This window comes from Neovison vison, chromosome 4 (genome assembly GCF_020171115.1).
Source record: "Neovison vison isolate M4711 chromosome 4, ASM_NN_V1, whole genome shotgun sequence".
Classification (NCBI taxonomy): domain Eukaryota; kingdom Metazoa; phylum Chordata; class Mammalia; order Carnivora; family Mustelidae; genus Neogale; species Neogale vison.
The window spans coordinates 144,936,718-144,954,707 of record NC_058094.1 but is presented as its reverse complement, the minus strand read 5'-3'; the positions used below and the strand labels follow the sequence as shown (position 1 = coordinate 144,954,707).

Genomic DNA, 17,990 nt, shown 5'->3' with positions numbered 1-17,990 from the left:
AAAACACATCAAGCATTTCACTACCAAATTCCTAATCTCTTTTTCTTTGCCGGCTCTCACCCTAGGTAAAACAAATTTCACATTAATTTGATTTTGTGGTGGGCGTTTGTTCCCCTCCAAAGTTATAAATAAAAATTATCATGACAACATTCTTCCCTGGACCAGTAAAGCAACGTTTGGGAGTGGGTGAAAGGGATGCAGAGAGGGGAGACACACACACACACACACACACACACACTCTCTCTCTCTCTCTCTCTCTCATGGACTAAACCAGCATTTTTATCATCACTGCAAACACTGAAACACTAGATCTTCTCATTATTCTCCTACACCTTTATGTTATAACAGCAAGTTGGATGACTGGGCAACCAGATGAGAGCACAAATGAGGTAAATCTGGGGGCTATGGCCTGATAACTTAGGGGAAAAGCTGCAAATAAACCGACAATGTAGTTGCTAGGATAATTTATTGCTTTTAGGACTGGGAGGAGTTAATTGTACAGCAATTAGAGTGCCCAGGTGCTTTTGTCCAGCACATTAGTCTATGTTATTGGAGCAGAGATCTGCTGACAAGGCCATGGCCGGAAAGTATTAGCCTCTTAACTGTGACCAAAATCCTGATACATCCTCAGGACTGAGAAGGGGCCAAAGAGTATAATTGCAACCACCTGAGTCACTGAGTGGATGGAACTTGTGCTGATGTTCCTCTGTGTGCATCCTAACTTTAGTTCTTTTTTCAGGAATACTAATAGTTCCCTCTTTGTTTTGGGGTGTGTGTGTGAATAATTTAGTTTACCACAAATTCTCTCATAACATTAGTGCTCTATGAAAATGCCTCCTCTGTTAACAGAAATAATTTTTTGCAAGCTATATCTCTGGACTAGTACACTAATTTTCTAAGATATGTTCAGTTTCTTCTAATATAAAATCAATTCCTTTCTAAGCTTAACTCATGGTTTTCTGTTTGTTTATACTAAATCTTCACTAATGTTACTAGCAGATTGCTGGATGGACCATTAATCCATCCAAAGAAGCTTTTCTTTGGTTCTTTTATAGACAAGCTTTGATGATACAACAAGCTGGAAAAAAAAAAGAAAAGAAAAGAAAAGAAAAAGAAAGCATTGTGCGACAGGGAATAGGTAGATATGAAAGCCATAATTAAAAATAAATTTTCTCTCTCCCCAAAAGAATAGGAATAGTAACATTGAAGTCTTTGAGAAAAGAGATGGATAGGCAGGGATTTAGGTGGGTAAGAGAGTTGTCCTCCTGGAGTTAAATTTGTGTTTTTCTCTTTGCTTTAGTGGGATGGGGGCTGGGTATCATGAAATCATCTGCATCCCAGGGGATGTGGGTCTCACTGAAGAGGATGGCTCATCACTTCCACGTGGATGGTATTAGCTTGGAGAGATGAAGGAGTGGAGGTCAACAGATCTCTTGTGCTTTCAGATTTGGGACTCTCTCATAGGCAGTCAGGCTCCATAACCAGGAAAGGGGTTTGAATTGGTCTTCTGTATCAGGAATCAGAAAGTGAGAACTGATCCACTGGTGAAGGTTATTTATCTCCACAAGGTAGGTAAAGAAGCCTTGCGTGCACTGTCAAAATTCTGGACCCCATCAAAGCCCACTGGTTTGTAAGGGGAGTGGAGTGAGTCCTGTGTAGTGTAGGGGTTATGAAGGAAAGCAGCCTAACTCTTGAGAAAATCCTGGAGATGGAACAGAGGAGCAGTAGTTGCTGGTCCCTCAAGGAGACACCCGGGTCACACTGGACATGGAACTGCCGGGGTGTTGGGAACTTCCAAGGAGAAGAACTTTATGGACTGAAGGGCTTGAGCATCACTGCTAGGCTCTGAAGGAATGAGGTCCCTCAGAGTGTCAGCCTTCTTCAGAGGTGTAACCTGACCTGCCCCACAGGCTGGACTTCCTTGAGGCAGGGCTCTGTCAGCCACAACAGAAATCTAGCTTTCAACAAGTGAAACACCCTGATGTAGCAGCAAAAGGTCACAGCAGCGGCGGCAGCTCAGGCTGCTGGCCAGATCTCTGTCTATAAATCTCAGGCCCCAGGAAGATGACTGAAAGTCTCAATATAAGAGTAGTGGAAAGATTTTGTGTTCCAAACACATTGAAAAAGAACTTTTCCCCAGTAAAACCTGAATCAACAAAGCTGAACTAAAAGTGCTTCAACTGTAGTTAAAAGGTACTTGCAATTATAAATTTTTTAATATACATTAAAGTAGTTGGTTATTTTTAAAAAGATTTTATTTATTTATTTGACAGAGACAGACACAGAAAGAGAGGGAGCACAAGCAGGGGGACTGGGAGAGGGAAAGCAGATTCCCTGCTGAGTAGAGAGCCCCACGTGGCTCGATCCCAGGACCCTGGGATCATGACCTGAGCCAAAGACAGATGTCCAATGACTGAGCCAGCCAGGTGCCCCAAAAGTAGCTGATTATTTAATAAAGAATGTTTAGGGCAAGTCTAACCATTTGTCCTGTCTATAAGAACAATTGGCTTTGGGGCACCTGGATGGTCCAGTCAGCTAAGCACCTGTCTCTTGATTTTGGCTCAGGTTGAGATCTCATGGTCAGGAGATGGAGCCCCATGTTGGGCTCTTCACTCAGCATGGAGTCTGCTTCAGATTCTCTCTCTCTCTCTGCCCCTCCTCCTCCTGCTTTCTCTCTCAAATAAATCAATGAATCTTCTAAAATAACAATCAATATGGATTTAACTATGCTTTTGCTATTTAATAATATGCATTTAAAATATGTCCAGTGGATTAATATGAGTGCTATCCACAGCATGGGATAGTAATTACTCACCCTGTAGGCTGGCTTTCAAATTCTTCTGACCACTGCTCTTGAATATCCTCTGTAGAAAGATCTATATCCCGGGTGGTGGCAAAATTGAACTCACTGCCTTCATTTCCATGGAAATAAATGGAGTTCCCATCTGATTGACAGCTATGCTGTAGATGAAAAGAGAGCATGGGGTGGCTGTTGAATTGGTTTTGTAGCTGTGTCTGTCTTACTCATGTATAATTAGAGTTTTTAGAAAAGTCAACGATATTATTCCCTTTATGATGGGTAGTCAGATCAGAAGAGCTTGTTACTTCTCTTTGTGTCTTGTTTAATTCAATTAAGTTTCTTTCAAACTTATTAAGTTATCCCCCAAAAAGGAGTCAAGAGGCCATCTGAGCTTTGGCACTTCAGCCTTTGGTGTGAAACAAGAATATTTTAATTGGAATAACTTCCCATCTTCACCCAGTCCTTGTCGGGAATTAAGTGTGATAATGACTTGTCATATATTTTCAATACTGTGCTTATGGGGCTAAATCTCACTGACCTTTTCAATATTCTATGTATTTCTGGTTTGCCATTCAAACCTTTCACAATTTGTCTGTAAGTGGGTTGGGAGTCGAAGAGCCAGCTAATCAAAACATGGAATATAGAAAAGGTCAAAGTAATCCCTGATATAATCGTATATTCTCAGCTACCTTTGGAATAGAAGTTTCTGGCAAGACCCCAGGAGTGCGTGATGCGCCCAGTGAAGAGCTGGGAAATTACAATCTTTGTTATTCTCCCCAAAAGCACAAGGTTTACAAAGAATAGAGAAAAAGAGTTTCTTGTAATGCTTTTTTTTTTTAACCTCTATTCTTTCAGCTTAAATTCAGAAAAAAGTTCAAACTTTGGAGCTGAGTAAAGTGAGTATTTACTTTTTTGAAAATATATTTTTGGTAGTAAGTCATATATACAGAAATACTAATAAAACAAAGAACAAATATCCTTTCAGTGTTATATATTCTTAATATGAAATAGAAATGAAGAAAAATAATTGGACAGAAAATATCACACCCAGTGACTAGAAGTTCTGTAGCGCTGGGGTCGTGTCCATTTTGTTCCTGCTGTGTATACAATCTTTGGCTTATAGTAGAAATTTAAAAAACAATTTGTTGAGTAATTCAATAGTGAATGAATGAATGAATGAGTCAATTAGATGGCTCTACCTTTTCAAGTAATCAATTTTTCTTTTACAGAGAACTTATTATGTAGAAGGCATTTAGGAAGGTAGTGGAGGGAGGGGTTTATAACGAAGTACAACAATACATAATCTTTGCTCTCAAAAGAATCCCAGTCTCATTAAGAGATATCAAAGATAGGTTGCAACACTAGGCAACAGACAGTAAGTGCTAATGAGTGAGAAAAGGTAAGAATCACTGTCCAGGGCTGGTCAGTGTATAGGTTTCATGGGCAAATAGGTCTTTAACATGTTTTAAAGGATGGATAAAGATCCAAGTTGAATGAAAAATATGAATGAACAACAAAGATAATCAATAGGCATGATTTTGAGAATTTGACTGGAGGCTGACAATAAAAAAATCTTTAGTAATCTTAGGGATCTCTACAATATCCTGTTGGCAGTGGTGTCCTAAAATAAGGGAGTGATGTATGCAAAGAAATGTTTTATGACAATTAAATTGGTTAAGGCTGATAAAATAAGTTGAAGGAGGTAACAGAATACCATTTTGAAACAGCAAATATTGCTTCTAGAAGCTCCCAAAAGTTCAAGAGTCAGAGCATATGATCTTGGAATCATTTCACAGCGCTAACACATAAGACACACCAACAGAGCCCGTCATCATCTTAGATAATATTGTAGCACGAAGCATGCATCACCTGCCCGAGAATCTTCTTCACAGTGAATACAGATTATTCACAGAAGCTAAACTGAACTCATTTTATGTGATCCTAAACCCACAGAAAAAGATCAAAACTAGGGCTCCGTTTTTTTGACTGTAGAAACTGTCAAAAGGTGACAAACCCAAGGGTCCACTGCTATTATCCTGTAAAGACTACAAATGCTAACAAAATAACAAGGATTACTTTCCGAATAAACCCACCACACTCTAAGTAATTTTTTTTTTTTACAATTATCTTTGCATTCAGGAATCTTGATCAACTATAGCCTATGTGTATCTGGGATTATATAAGAACACTGATATCAGTGTAGATGACACATTTAGTCATTGTCTAAGGAAAAACCATACACAAAATATCTTTTTGTGTGAAAACAGAACAATTTAATTACAATTTAAAAGGGCATATTTATATAATAAAAAGAGTGACTCACTTAACTTGGTCATTTCTGGCTAAACACCAACTTAATTAATTCAATTTTGGTTTCATTTGCCTCAGGATTGCTTGTTAATATTTTAAGACTGTGTTATAAATGAGTGTTTTGCCACTCTCCAAATTTTATATTATTAAGATTTTTATATATATTTTTATTTAGTTGAGATGGAAGATTTATGTTAAAAAAGCCATTATACAACTAGATACTGTTTAACTGAATATTGTTAAACTGATTTCCAAAAATTAAAATCAGTTGGTGTTTTAGACAAATAGAAAAATTTTTTAAAAGATTTTATTTATTTATTTGACAGACAGAGGTCACAAGTAGGCAGAGAAGTAGGCAGAGAGAGAGAGGAGGAAGCAGGCTCCCCGCCGAGCAGAGAGCCCGATGCGGGGCTCAATCTCAGGACCCTGGGATCATGACCTAAGCCAAAGGCAGAGGCTTTAACCCACTGAGCCACCCAGGCACCCCAAAACAGAAATAATTTTAAAGGATCTTTTTGTTATTTTGCTATTACCAAATACATTTGGTAGCTGAATAGATCACTTGTAATTGTATAATTATTGAAAATTATCTACCAAATATACATTTTTGACACTATGACTACAGAGAACTAGCATATGAAACAAGTAATATTTACCATATCAAGGGTAAATAAAGCAAACTGAAAAACTATTACCACTCAACTGAATGTCATCCAATTTTCATGCTAACATAATAGGATCTAAAAACTAGTAGGGATCTATCTTTGGTAAGTTTCCATGAAAGAGATAATGATATTGTTTGGGGCATAGTTTTATTATTTCTATAGGGAAGGAGTTGTTCTTTAACAGTTTGTAGTGAAAGAAGAATAATGCCAAATCTAAATTCAAACAGAGGGGGCAGTGGTTTAGAACAATCAATGCTGGTCTTTCCCCAGCAAATATCCTAATCCTGTCTGTCGGGCTGAAGGGAAGATTCAAAGTTGGCTCTCTTCTCCCTTTCCAAATAAGCCCAAAGTCTTCTGGGTGTGGAGGGGAAGAAGTACTGCTCTTGGAGGGTTTTCTTCTTCATAGTCTTTTTTTTTTTTTAAAGATTTTATTTATTTATTTGACAGAGAGAAATCACAAGTAGGCAGAGAGGCAGGCAGAGAGAGAGAGAGAGGGAAGCAGGCTCCCTGCTGAGCAGAGAGCCCGATCTTCTTCATAGTCTTAATGCTGCAATGCAGTACCATATGTGACATATGCAAAGTCAGCAGCCACAGCTGGGCTGGAAGAAGCTTGACCTCCCCTCTCTCTGAGCGAGATGGGGCTGCCATTTTCTGGGCAGTGGGGCGGCGGGACCCACAGAACACTCACAGCAACGGATGGCTGCCTGACTCCCCACCATGCTAACAGATCGGGAGACAACTTCTGACTCTGCCATTCGGAGTAGAGCCCAGTGTTTTCAAGGTGTGTAGTTGGTAATATGAACCAGCAGGGTCATATTGGGATGATAGAGCAGGGGATAGTGTGTGGGAAACTGGTGTATTCCTGAGTCATCTGAGCAAGAAGAGGCCTCCTGAGAGGCTGACTATATATAGGCCTTGTATTTAAGAATCCTGGGAAAGGGGGTGCCTGGTGGCTCAGAGGGTTAAGCCTCTGCCTTCAGCTCAGGTTGTGATCTCAGGGTCCTGGGATCGAGCCCTGCATCGGGCTCTCTGCTCAGCAGAGAGCCTGCTTCCCCCTCTCTTGCTGCCAGCCTCTCTGCCTACTTGTGATCTCTCTCTGTGTCAAATAAATAAATAAAATCTTGAAAAAAGAAAAAAAAAAAAAGAATCCAGGGAAAGGTAGGGGGACTGTTGAGGGCTCCCATTCTGAGGATCCCTAAATCAATCACAAGGCAAGTTAGAATTCCCTGTGAATTCTATATTACAATTTGTCACAGGGGTTCAAAACCTTAGGATGGCCTGGTTTCTCAGATGCTCTCTGAACTCAGAACTTCTTCTTCTTTTTTTTTTTTTTTTAATTAAAAAATATTTATTTATTTGACAGAGAGACAGAGAGCACAAGTAGGCAGAGCGGCAGCGTTGGGGAGAGGGAGAAGCAGACTCCCCACCAAGCAGGGAGCTTGATGTGGGGCTCGATCCCAGCACTCAGGGATCATGACCTGATGAAGGCAGAGCCTTCACTGACTGAGGCACCCAGGTGTCCCCAACTCAGAACTTCTGCCTGAATGCATTTGGACTGAGATAGAATCAGCTTGTTTGATGGTACATTTCTGCTTCTGGATGGGAACCTGAACCCTGAAAAATCGACCTTCATTTCTGCCTCTGGATGGGAACCTGTGCCCAGAGGTCGAAAAATCGACCTCCATTAATTTAATTCAGTACTTACGTGAACTGAGGAGATGAAGGTTGGAAAAGAACAAAATCCTAGAAACCAAAACCAATCAAGATGACAAGAAATGAAGAATCAGTTGCTTCCCATCCTCAAGGAGTCTGAGGATTGGAATCAGAAGCCTGTTTCAATGCGTTTGCTCTACTTAATAGCTACATGCTTTTGCATAGGTCAGTTAACCCTTATAGGCCTCAGTTTCTCAGGCTATTGAATGATGTCAATAATATCTGTTCCCTGGGGTGCTGTTAGAAGCAGAAGTAGTATGACCTGTGGAGGTGTGTTTCTGAAACGTCTGTGTGCTGTACAATAATCTTTTTTTTTTTTTCTGGATAGTTTTTCCAAAAATAAGCGGTTATGGTCCATACTCTTAGAAGTAGGGGAAAGAGAGATGGAAACATATGTAAACCCATTTTTAATTGTGTTTCTCATTAAAATAGTCATTCAAATGCTTCAGGTCAACTTCAGACCTTTAGTAAAATGTAAAAGAATATGTCCCACGATAGCCATATGGTAAAAATACTGCAAACATTCATTCACATTTAGGGCAGATAGAAGCATCAATTAGAACTTTAAAGGCCCTCCAAATTTTGGCAGATTACCAAAAATCCTCTGAGGACAGGAAAACTTAATAATGCAAGATGTCGTTGCCACTTTTTTTTTTTTAACAGATGAACTTGCATTGTGTAGTATCAGTATACTATGTTAAAATCCAAGAGAAATGTGCACTGAGAGTATGAGAAGAATTTCAGAAAACTGCTCTCAGTGATTTTAATACCCAGCTGTTTTTGTTTAGCATCTATTCAAACTCATGTCGTTTCTACGTTATAACAATTAAAATCTAAACAAGTTTGTAAGACAGTTATATGTCTAACTTTGTGAGATACATGAGCTCTTGACATGATAAAAATAGGAATATTTTGGAATTCAGGAGTATTTTGAGCATACTAAGAATTCATCAAGGTTTTTTTTTTGAGCAAATGATCATAAAATTTGGTTTCCTGAGTTACAGCTTTTGACGGACTCATGGTGAATACATATCAGGTAAGTAAACATGTATCTGGGGCAAAATAATGGTATAAATTCTGAAGATGGCTCTAACTATTTCTATTTCTAGCCCTCCCAATGTGCATTAATTGTAATTATTGTAAAAATTGTAATTATTTTTACTTTGTGTCACTATTTTAGCACTGATCAATGACATATACTTCATAGTTCCAGGCACCAGAGTTCGCCAATTTTCAAAAATCCCTTAAATATAGTCCTTATTTGTTCCTATTTGTCAATCGAAAATATTTTCCTACTTTGCAGCTCAACGGGTTTCCTCTACTTGAAAAGCAGAACACAGTGTAGCTAAGTGACAAGAATTTGCCATTCAGAAAACCATCAACAGGAAACATCAGTGCAAATTCCTCAATATAACAAGTCCTTGGCCACAATTCAGGATAGCATTTTTCTAAGGTTGCTCTCTTTATCCTCTGCAAATGTTAATGACTTCACCTCTGTACTTGTAAAAGTACTCACGATTGCCCCCACCATAGTTTAATTAGGTTTTCATCAAAGACGAACACTGAGGCACCTCTTAATATTATCTCCCTGGGGTCTAATGGCCCTGATGCTTCTTTCAGGCATCTGTAGCCTTACAATTTATTTTTTTGACGCTATCTTTTTTGTTGGAATGAGTATATTGGGCATTTGGGCAATGCCAGCTTGCAGAGAGCTGGTGGCAGATGGAATGAAATCTGCCTAGTATGCCTTCCCCTCCACATGAGCAGAGAGCCATCCATTTCCTCCATTAAGGAGTTGTCACTCAGCCCACCCAGCTGGAAGACCATTTTTGATAGCCAAGCTGGCTGGTGGCAGACAATTCAGATACAAAGTGCACTTTAAAAGGAATCTAAAACATCATTTGTAGGAAAATTGAAAATGCATGGCCTCCACCACAGCCAATGTTTTAATGACTGTAATATTTTAAGTGATTATTTTTGCCACTTCAGATTGCTCCTTAGAGAGGAGAGCTTTTTTAATTAAAATCTAGGCAAGGCAAATAGATGAGATATGAGGAGCAGAGGAAAGAGAAATAAGATGAATAAAATTAATTAAAATGGCATTGTTGGCAGAGTCATAAATTAGCCAATATCTGGATGAAAATAAAATAAGTTGGTAGAGGAGCTTCTGGATTACACTGGGATGTGTGATTGAGTGACTGGAAATTGACTGACTTACAGCCTACATATTGCTGTGTTTCCTAAGCCTTTCTCTAAGCTAGAGCTATCATCATATAGAAATACGTATTTCCTACATCCCGGGTCAATGGTCTTTAAGAATCAGCCTTTCATGCTATATTTAAAAAAAAAAAAATCAAAATAGGAAGAGAATGATTTCTCTCATGAGGAAAAATGAATTTCTGCCATTTTCCACACATTCAATTTCTAGGCAATTTAATGCCAGTTAAAAAACGGAAAACTTGGCTATGAACACAGTCCAGGTGCAGGAGGGCTGAAGTGCATTTTCTCTAGTCAACACAATAGACTCAGCCATGGTGAGTGAATTTTAGGGAGCTTAAAGAATAGATTTTCTCATTATTTTCTGGATTCATTAAGCATTTGCATTTGAACCACTTTGTACCAAGATTCATAAAGTTTCGATTTATGGTATATTTTGTGACAAGTGTATAATTACTTGGCAACAGTTATGACAACTCCAAAGTGGCAACAGTGACAAATTTGAATTGGAGTAATGAGAGTAAGAATAACAATGTAAAATTCCATAGGGCGGTTGTTAACCTTGTCTTTGGAGATCAACTTGACTTTCACAGGGTCTGAGGTTTTTGGACTTGCCTTCTCAAATTAAGGCTGAGGATGCCAGGTACGATGTGGGAGGCTACAAGAGACTGAGGAACGAAAGGGCTGACTTTCTAGTAAAACACAAGTCAAAACTGTTTGATCTTGGAGAAGCCACTGGCCTCTCTGAGCCTCTGTCTTTTCATCTGTGAAATGGGAGTAGTTTTGAGGATTAGATGAGATACTGTTGGTGACATGCCTCCTAAAGACTGGGGTATCTCAAGAAATCAATAAATGTTCATTGCCTCCATCTTCATTCATTCGCTTAACAAACTTTACTTCATTCATTTGCTTAACAAACCTTCCTCAGTGAGTGTCACTAGGCAGGTTACCATGCTATGTCCTATACTAGGCACAGAAATGATGAAAAATGTTAGGTTTCTGATGTTCATATAAAGTAAAATAAATCTCATGGAACATGGCGCTAATTAGTGATTAAATGCGGCAGCTTCAGATCAAAACTAAACAAAAAAGGGTGCATCAGTCAGGGAGGTTCTGGGGGTTTGTTTGACGAGTTACTTCCAGTAGAATTTACCATAATTATTTGATTCTGTGTTATTGCCATCCTTGTCATGGTGATTTGGCCCAATTCCATATTTCACTAATGTTATTCCCCATTAATTACTGTACAAATAGGCAGCATCGGAGGGAAATTGTGAAAAGCACACTACTTATGTTTAACCCTTCATCCCCAAAGTACTCTTATTAGCTTGACAAATTATATTCTGGCTCATTCTACGATATCATGCACTCACCTCTTGGGGGAAACATGACAATAAGAGCAATGCAATCCAAAGTGAAGAACATCCCAAGCAAAGGGAATTTAGGTAGACAGCATGCAATTAACCAGGCTGGAACCCGGCCAGAGAGATCATAGCTAACATTCCGATTCTTAATGGAAAAAGACATGGGAACATGGACTAGCCACAAGTCTTACTGAGTTCAGGTTTATCCTCATTAGAAAGCCGGGACTCAAATCCCTCAAGTTACACACCAGATAGTTTCCAGTACAGCGATTTGCAAAGCACGTTTCTGGAAATGTATTTGATTTACTCCTGTTTGTCCTGATACTGTGAAAAATATCATAAAATCATTGACTGGATCGTCTGGGGTGCTTGATTTCTGGAAGACAAGTTGGGCATTATAGTAGGCAGGTCCTCATCTGCTAGGGGATTACGTCCCCCAAAAGGCACGTTTAAAAGTGAGCTCTGCTTTGAGTGTGATCCCCCCTTTCACCATTCATCTTGGGTTTTCCTCACTAGCCTCAACCTGCATGAAGACTTCGAATTTTCAGACAAATTAATTTACACATTTTCTTAATTTGGACATAATCACCTTTTATTCTGCATTAATAGTTCCACAGTTCATGACAAAAGTACTAGACAGGTGACAGCAGAATCCCAGAATGAAAGCTCCAATTCTTATTCAGGACTGGAGACATGCCTAGCGTCCACTGGGACAATGAATTTGGCAAATGCTTAACGTACACGAGCTATAAGAAAATTAATAGACTCTCCTGTTCTGACTTAATGCTCCCCCTTAATGGGTTGTTGATTTACCTAATGGCTGTTGTCTTCATTAGGGCCTTTGGTGTTTGTTAAATAGGAAAATTGTCATTATTACTGCATATTTATCAACAGTAAATGTAATAAAGAGGAAGCAGTAACAGAGAAAAGATTAACGTATGACCCTTCTAAATTCTGTATACTTAATTACTCCGAATCCCTGGACTACACTGGAAAAACCTAATAAATCACTTTTAAAAGAAATTTCTTTTAAATACATGTGATCAGATCACAGCCTATGCTAAAGGACAAACCTTCCTCACAGAATCTGTGACGTCTAGCACTGATTTACTTCTCAACCCAAGTTGACATAAATGTGTAGAAGGAGTAATCTGGAATTCTTTGCTAGCTACGCAATGAACTCAGGTAATAAAGAGAGAAAGATTAGCAGGTGCAGGCCTAGCAATCAGAGCGGGAAGAGTTCTTAACAATAAAAAATATGCGGAACGGCACCTATCTCACAGTGATCTGCATTTAATCTGCGGGTCAATTCCAGAGTCGACAGAAGCCAGTGATTTATGCCTTTGCAAGCCGGATGTAACCAGGCTGGCTGAGCGGGTATAAACATTTATTAATGGTGACTGAGCAAAACACATGCGCTCTCTCTCTCTCTCTCTCTCTCACACACACACACACACAGATACCTAAGAGTCACGAATGATTCATGCTTTCAAAATACAAATTTGGCTGCCACCAAAGACGAGAGTAAACAAACAAAATGAAGCACGTGCTTGACCAAGAGTCGCCTCTGTGACATATTGATCCATTTGGAAACTCTGTTTCATGGGTACTATGAAAAGGTGAGGAAAACAGAAAAAACAACAACAAAACCCAAATACTTGTTCACAGCTCTTTCCTCATCCTCCGCCCCTGGGTTCTCCTGTGAGTGCCTCACTGATCTTTGTGGCTTTTCTCTTTGACAGTGAGTTACGGACAGCAGGCGGCTAGCTGAAGGAGCTCCAGGCTGGCCCTCCACGAACTTACAGTTAGTAGCTGTCTTTGACCTTGAAATGAAGGATGTGGTCAGATTGCGGGCTGTATGTTTGAGGAGCTGGAAAGAGATAGCTTTGATGGAATTGTCCAGATGTTTCAAGAGTGACTTAGGAAAATGGAGCACTAAGCCTCCAGTTACGGACACCCAGTGTTTACCGACTAGAGAAACAAAACTTGGATGATAGAGCCTTCCTCCTGGTGCGGGCACGTACGAAGCCTTCATGAGATGCCATCACGACTACTCTTCCTATTGTCATTGTCACTACTGCTTATCACCATAGGGTCACTATTTTTATTATTGCTTAGCACCCACATTAGTGCAAGTATCATTCCTGGATATGAGACTCCTACCCAAGGTGAAATGGTGATCCTCGATATTCTAAGTCTTTTTTTTTTTTTTTTAAGATTTTATTTATTTATTTATTTGATAGAGAAAGACACAGCAAGAGAGGGAATACAAGCAGGGGGAGTAGGAGAGGGAGAGGCAGGCTTTCTGCTGAGCAGGGAGCCTGATACAGGATTCGATCCCAGGACCCTGGGATCATGACCTGAGCTGAAGGCAGCCGTTTAATGACTGAGCCACACGGGCGCCCCTCGATACTCTAAGTCTTAACTGGAAAGGGCTAGAAAGTTGATTCATTTCCCATAAAGCTTGATGGCAAAACCAAGACCACTGTCACAGAGTTGGAGCACCAGAAGTTGCCCCAAGATGAACTGTTGCCCCACTTTAGACAGGACAAATGTGCCTCGCACTTTCGAATGTGACACAAAGACCCGCAGCACCTGACCGGGAGACGTGTGCCCGCAGGCTGGGGGATGGCCGCTGTGGGCACCCTGAGCTCTTCTAGCAACTGCAGATGAACCGGCAGAGGACACTCCGTGTCTTTTGAATAGGAACAACGGACACAAATAATTCTTGATTCTTCTAGAAATCATATACAAAAGTTAAAAAGGGACGCGGTATTCTGGAAACAAAGCCAGAATCCTCTTAACCAGTAATTAAGGTAGGTGATTCAATACTGAGTAGGTATCAGTCGCTTGCCTTGTGAGGCCACAATCTGCTTCCTCTGGGGTCCTGCTAATGAGAGTGGTGCTCTGGGGGGCTTTTCAACTTGAAGCACTGTATTTATTGGCATTTAGAACCCCACCTACTTGGTCATGAACAAAGGGCTGCTTAGGGATTTGTGGGAAATAAATTACCATCATGATGGTAGTTAGAAGCATAAGAATGTAGTGTGCCTTTTCTTCCACATGGACAAGTTTTCTGGAAAAACATTGGAATACGAGTCAGGCAAGGCCATGCACTTGTAAAGAGAACAGAGGAGAAACATAGGAAGAACAGATGAATCCCATAACCTCTTGAAGCTTACCAACCCCAAATCAAAAAGTACAACAAACGTAAGGCCAGATTCGGTATTTAAAGCCAATACTGTTATACATCTATTTTATGCTAATTACCCAAGAGCCAACAGATGGTAATGGCCTTCTACCAACCCAGGGCAGATTTAAACCGGTGACCTATAATTGCAATTCTCCAGATCACATAAACTCCTTAAGTTAATTACTCTATTTGGTCTTATATCATTCTGCCCTACTTGAGATAAATAAGAACAGGCTCAGATGAAATGAGTATTCCCAAATGAATATTCCCAAAGAAACTGAAGCAAAAAATCTAAAGAAGACAAGGAGAAATATGCACTGGGAATGTGAATCATTTTCATCTTTCCTATCTGACCCGATACCCTCAAACACTATTTTCAAGGTCATCAGCTAGGCAGTTTACATACTCACTCCTTTCTATTCCCTTGTTTTATGAACAGGAGCATTTAAGAAAATCTTTTGTTGTTAATAATAGAAACCATTACAATTCTGATTACATAAGTGGGCATTGAAACTTAATTTCAGTGGAAACTACTTCTTATTTTGATTGCCAAAGGTTACATGTACGGGCAACACTGTGTCTGACCTAATCATTTTAATGCATTTGATTCTGACATTACTTCAATGATGTATAAGAATGACATAATTTGGGGCGCCTGGATGGCTCAGTGGGTTAAAGCCTCTGCCTGCTGCTTAGGTCATGATCCCAGGGTCCTGGGATGGAGCCTCGCATTGGGATCTCTACTCTGCAGGGGGCTTGCTTCCTCCTCCTCTCTCTCTCTAACTGCCTCTCTGCCTACTTGTGATCTCTGTCTGTCAAATAAATAAATAAATAAATCTTAAAAAAAAAAAAAAGGAACGATATAATTTGTGAGGTCTGTATTTTTCTATCCCATTTCCCCCCACCTCGTAATCTGAGTTGTTAGCTCAATCCTTCACTTTCCACACATTTTCCTCTATGTTCACTTCTTTTTGGAGCCTATTCTCAAAGTTTCAATAAAGAGGACACATATTTATTAAACTCTTTCTAGGTGCTGGGGACTGTTGTAAGGGTTTTATATGTATTTTCTTATTTAATTATCACAGCTTGGGTGGATACTGTTATTATCCCCATTACAGATGAAGATACTGAGGACCCAAGAGATTTACTAAGTTGCCCCAAACCACATGGCTAATAAATGGTAAAGCCAAGATTTGAACTGATGTAGTTAAACCCATTTTCTTCAGAGTTTTACTATCTTCAGTTTCATTCACAGTATTTTCAGCTCCCTTCAAGTCATCATTGAATATGAAATGCATCTTCCTCTGTCATAAACTAGATCCTCTGGTTATTTTTTCCACTTTTTCATTCATTCCGTTAACACCTAACAAAAATCCATCACATCCCAACACTGGAGATTCAAAGAGCTGACATAGTGTCCGAGCTTACGAAGATGAACTTCTTACCAGGGAGAGGGACATGTAAATGGAAAGCAAGGTTGTAAGTGCTCTCATAGAGGTATATGTCCCGGTAAGAGAATACACGAACTACTCCACATTCTAAGGTGAGAGTGGGGCAGACCAACTACAAGGACCACGTGAAAGAGGTAAAAAAGGGCTTAGTTACTCAGTCACACTGCTGGGATACAAACTCAAAGTTGGTGTGAGTAGGAAGCTGGGCAGCAGAGAAATGGTTTCTTTAGAGAAGGCTGGTGGTGAATTATGTGTCCAACCCGTGACCACAGCAGGGGAGGAAGGTCCTCTTCTCTCCTCAAGCCTGGAGCACTGGAATTCAAGGACAGTACTTGGATGATATGCTGAATGTGCTTGGACTTGTGCCTGGACCTGCCTGGAGGACAGCTACATAAGAAGAGGGCTGTGCTTAGAAGTAACTACTTTTCCCCCAATCATGGACGCAAGGTGAATGTTTACTAGAGAGTATGCTTGGGTGCATGGACACAAGAAACAGCCTACTTTGCCTACGATCCTACCCCAAATGCCTCCCGGGAGGGGCAAGAAGCCCTCAGTGGAAATAGGTTATAATCACTAACCCGAGGCCCCATGGCTGGAAGAGGAAGCAGTCATGAGAGATGCATCAAAGAACAGCAGGTGAGAGATCCCAAGCATTAGTGAGGAGCCGGGAGAGCAGCAAAGAGCCCAAAGGTATCCTGAAGAGAGAGTCACACCTGTGACGGCTTGCCAGGCCAAGGCATCAGTAATTCCAGCTTCTAACAATACCTGCCTCCTGCTTCTTTCTCTTCCCCCACATGCAGTCCTGGAGGGCTCAGGGGCTGACATGTATGGGATGGTGAGGAAGGAGAAGGAGCTGACCACCGCCCCGCCATGCAGCAGACCTAAGCTGGAGGAGGAGAGAAGCTATGGATGAAGATCGGAGCTTAGGTGATTACGGTGAACCAATCATATCTGTTATTGAACTGAGACTGTCTGAGAGACTAAAGTGATCAGATGACTTATTTGGTCTCTTGTTGGTCTTGGGACCTGCAAAGAGGACAGAAATGAAGAAGCTCTCAGACTGAGCCCGAGTGGTCACTGGGGGGGGGGGGGGACAAAGAGACCTGTTTTCCACAGCCAGTCTCCAACCCCAATTCCTGCTTGTTCAACCCCATAGTTACACCCACACAGAGAGGAGGGAGACATGAACCATGCACCAAGTTCACACAGACAGTGACTTCGGAACTAGGTCCTGAAGGAGGCTGGGGAATTACTAGGCTGAGAAAAAAGAAGGTGGAAAGGCCTTTCTAAAGTGTAGGAGTGTGAAATTCTGTGTTGTGTGTGTGAGGCTGAAGCAGAGTGGAGCAGGAGATGAGGATGATCATCATGTAGCATCATGTAGGCCCCCACAGGAAGCCATCAGAGGTCTTGAGTATGGAAGGAGCATGATGTGATTCCTGTAAAGGAATAGTGCTGAAGTTTTTGTCAGTGGCATCTCTGTATCTGGTCCTTGCCTCTTAACACCCTCGTCTCGGGCAGTCTGCAGCCATGAGACTGTTGATTTCTCTTTCTTTAGCATCTTGTCATTATTATACTCCTCCCGCACAGGCTACTGCAAATACTTCCTCCTTCCACAGGGAAAACATGTTAATACTCCCATCCCCTTGAGGTCAGGAGTCAATATCTGTGACGGTCCAGGAACCACAGCCATGAAAATAAAATCAGCTGGAAGAGTGTGTAGGAGAAGAAAGAGACTAGTCCTTGGGCCGAACTTAACTAAATCCTAATGTATAAAAATCAGTCATCTGGAGGGAGGAACATGCAGTGCAAATGGAAAAAAGCTGGAGCCAGATCGAGAGAGAGAAAAAACAAGAATCTTTTAACCTAAGTCAGAGAATGATGGGGAAGAAAATGGGCATATAGTTTAACAAATGGATATTGGGAAGAAACATAGGACACACAGAATCATACCGGTTTCTATTGATGACCTCTAAGAGTAAAGCCATATGGTGAATGAAATCAAGATCAAGTCAGATTCCTCTATGTGAGTCTCTGGCTCTCCCATGAGTGAGAGGGATATTTTGGACAAGTTACTCGACACCTCTATGTCTGCTTTCCACATCTGTAAAATGGGGCTAATATAGCACATGCTTTATAGGCTTATAAAGACAGAATTTTTTAAAAAAGATAAAATATATGAGATGATATATATGAAATCCTGTGTCGGTGTGTGTCTGTGTGTGTCTGTGTGTGTGTGTACGCAGGCGTGCTCCCGGAACAGTGAGCCCTCAGTAAAAA

The 17,990-nt window shown here is 40.6% G+C and overlaps 1 protein-coding gene across 3 annotated transcripts in view; it reads right to left on the bottom strand.

Moving 5' to 3' along the window:
• Positions 1-17,990, bottom strand: part of RELN (reelin) — a 511,932-nt gene that overhangs the window by 195,957 nt on the left and 297,985 nt on the right. For all 3 annotated transcript variants that reach the window (XM_044245854.1, XM_044245853.1, XM_044245852.1), the window contains exon 11: positions 2,816-2,961. In XM_044245854.1, the coding sequence (XP_044101789.1) occupies positions 2,816-2,961 (146 nt within the window). The remainder of the gene's footprint in view (positions 1-2,815; positions 2,962-17,990) is intronic.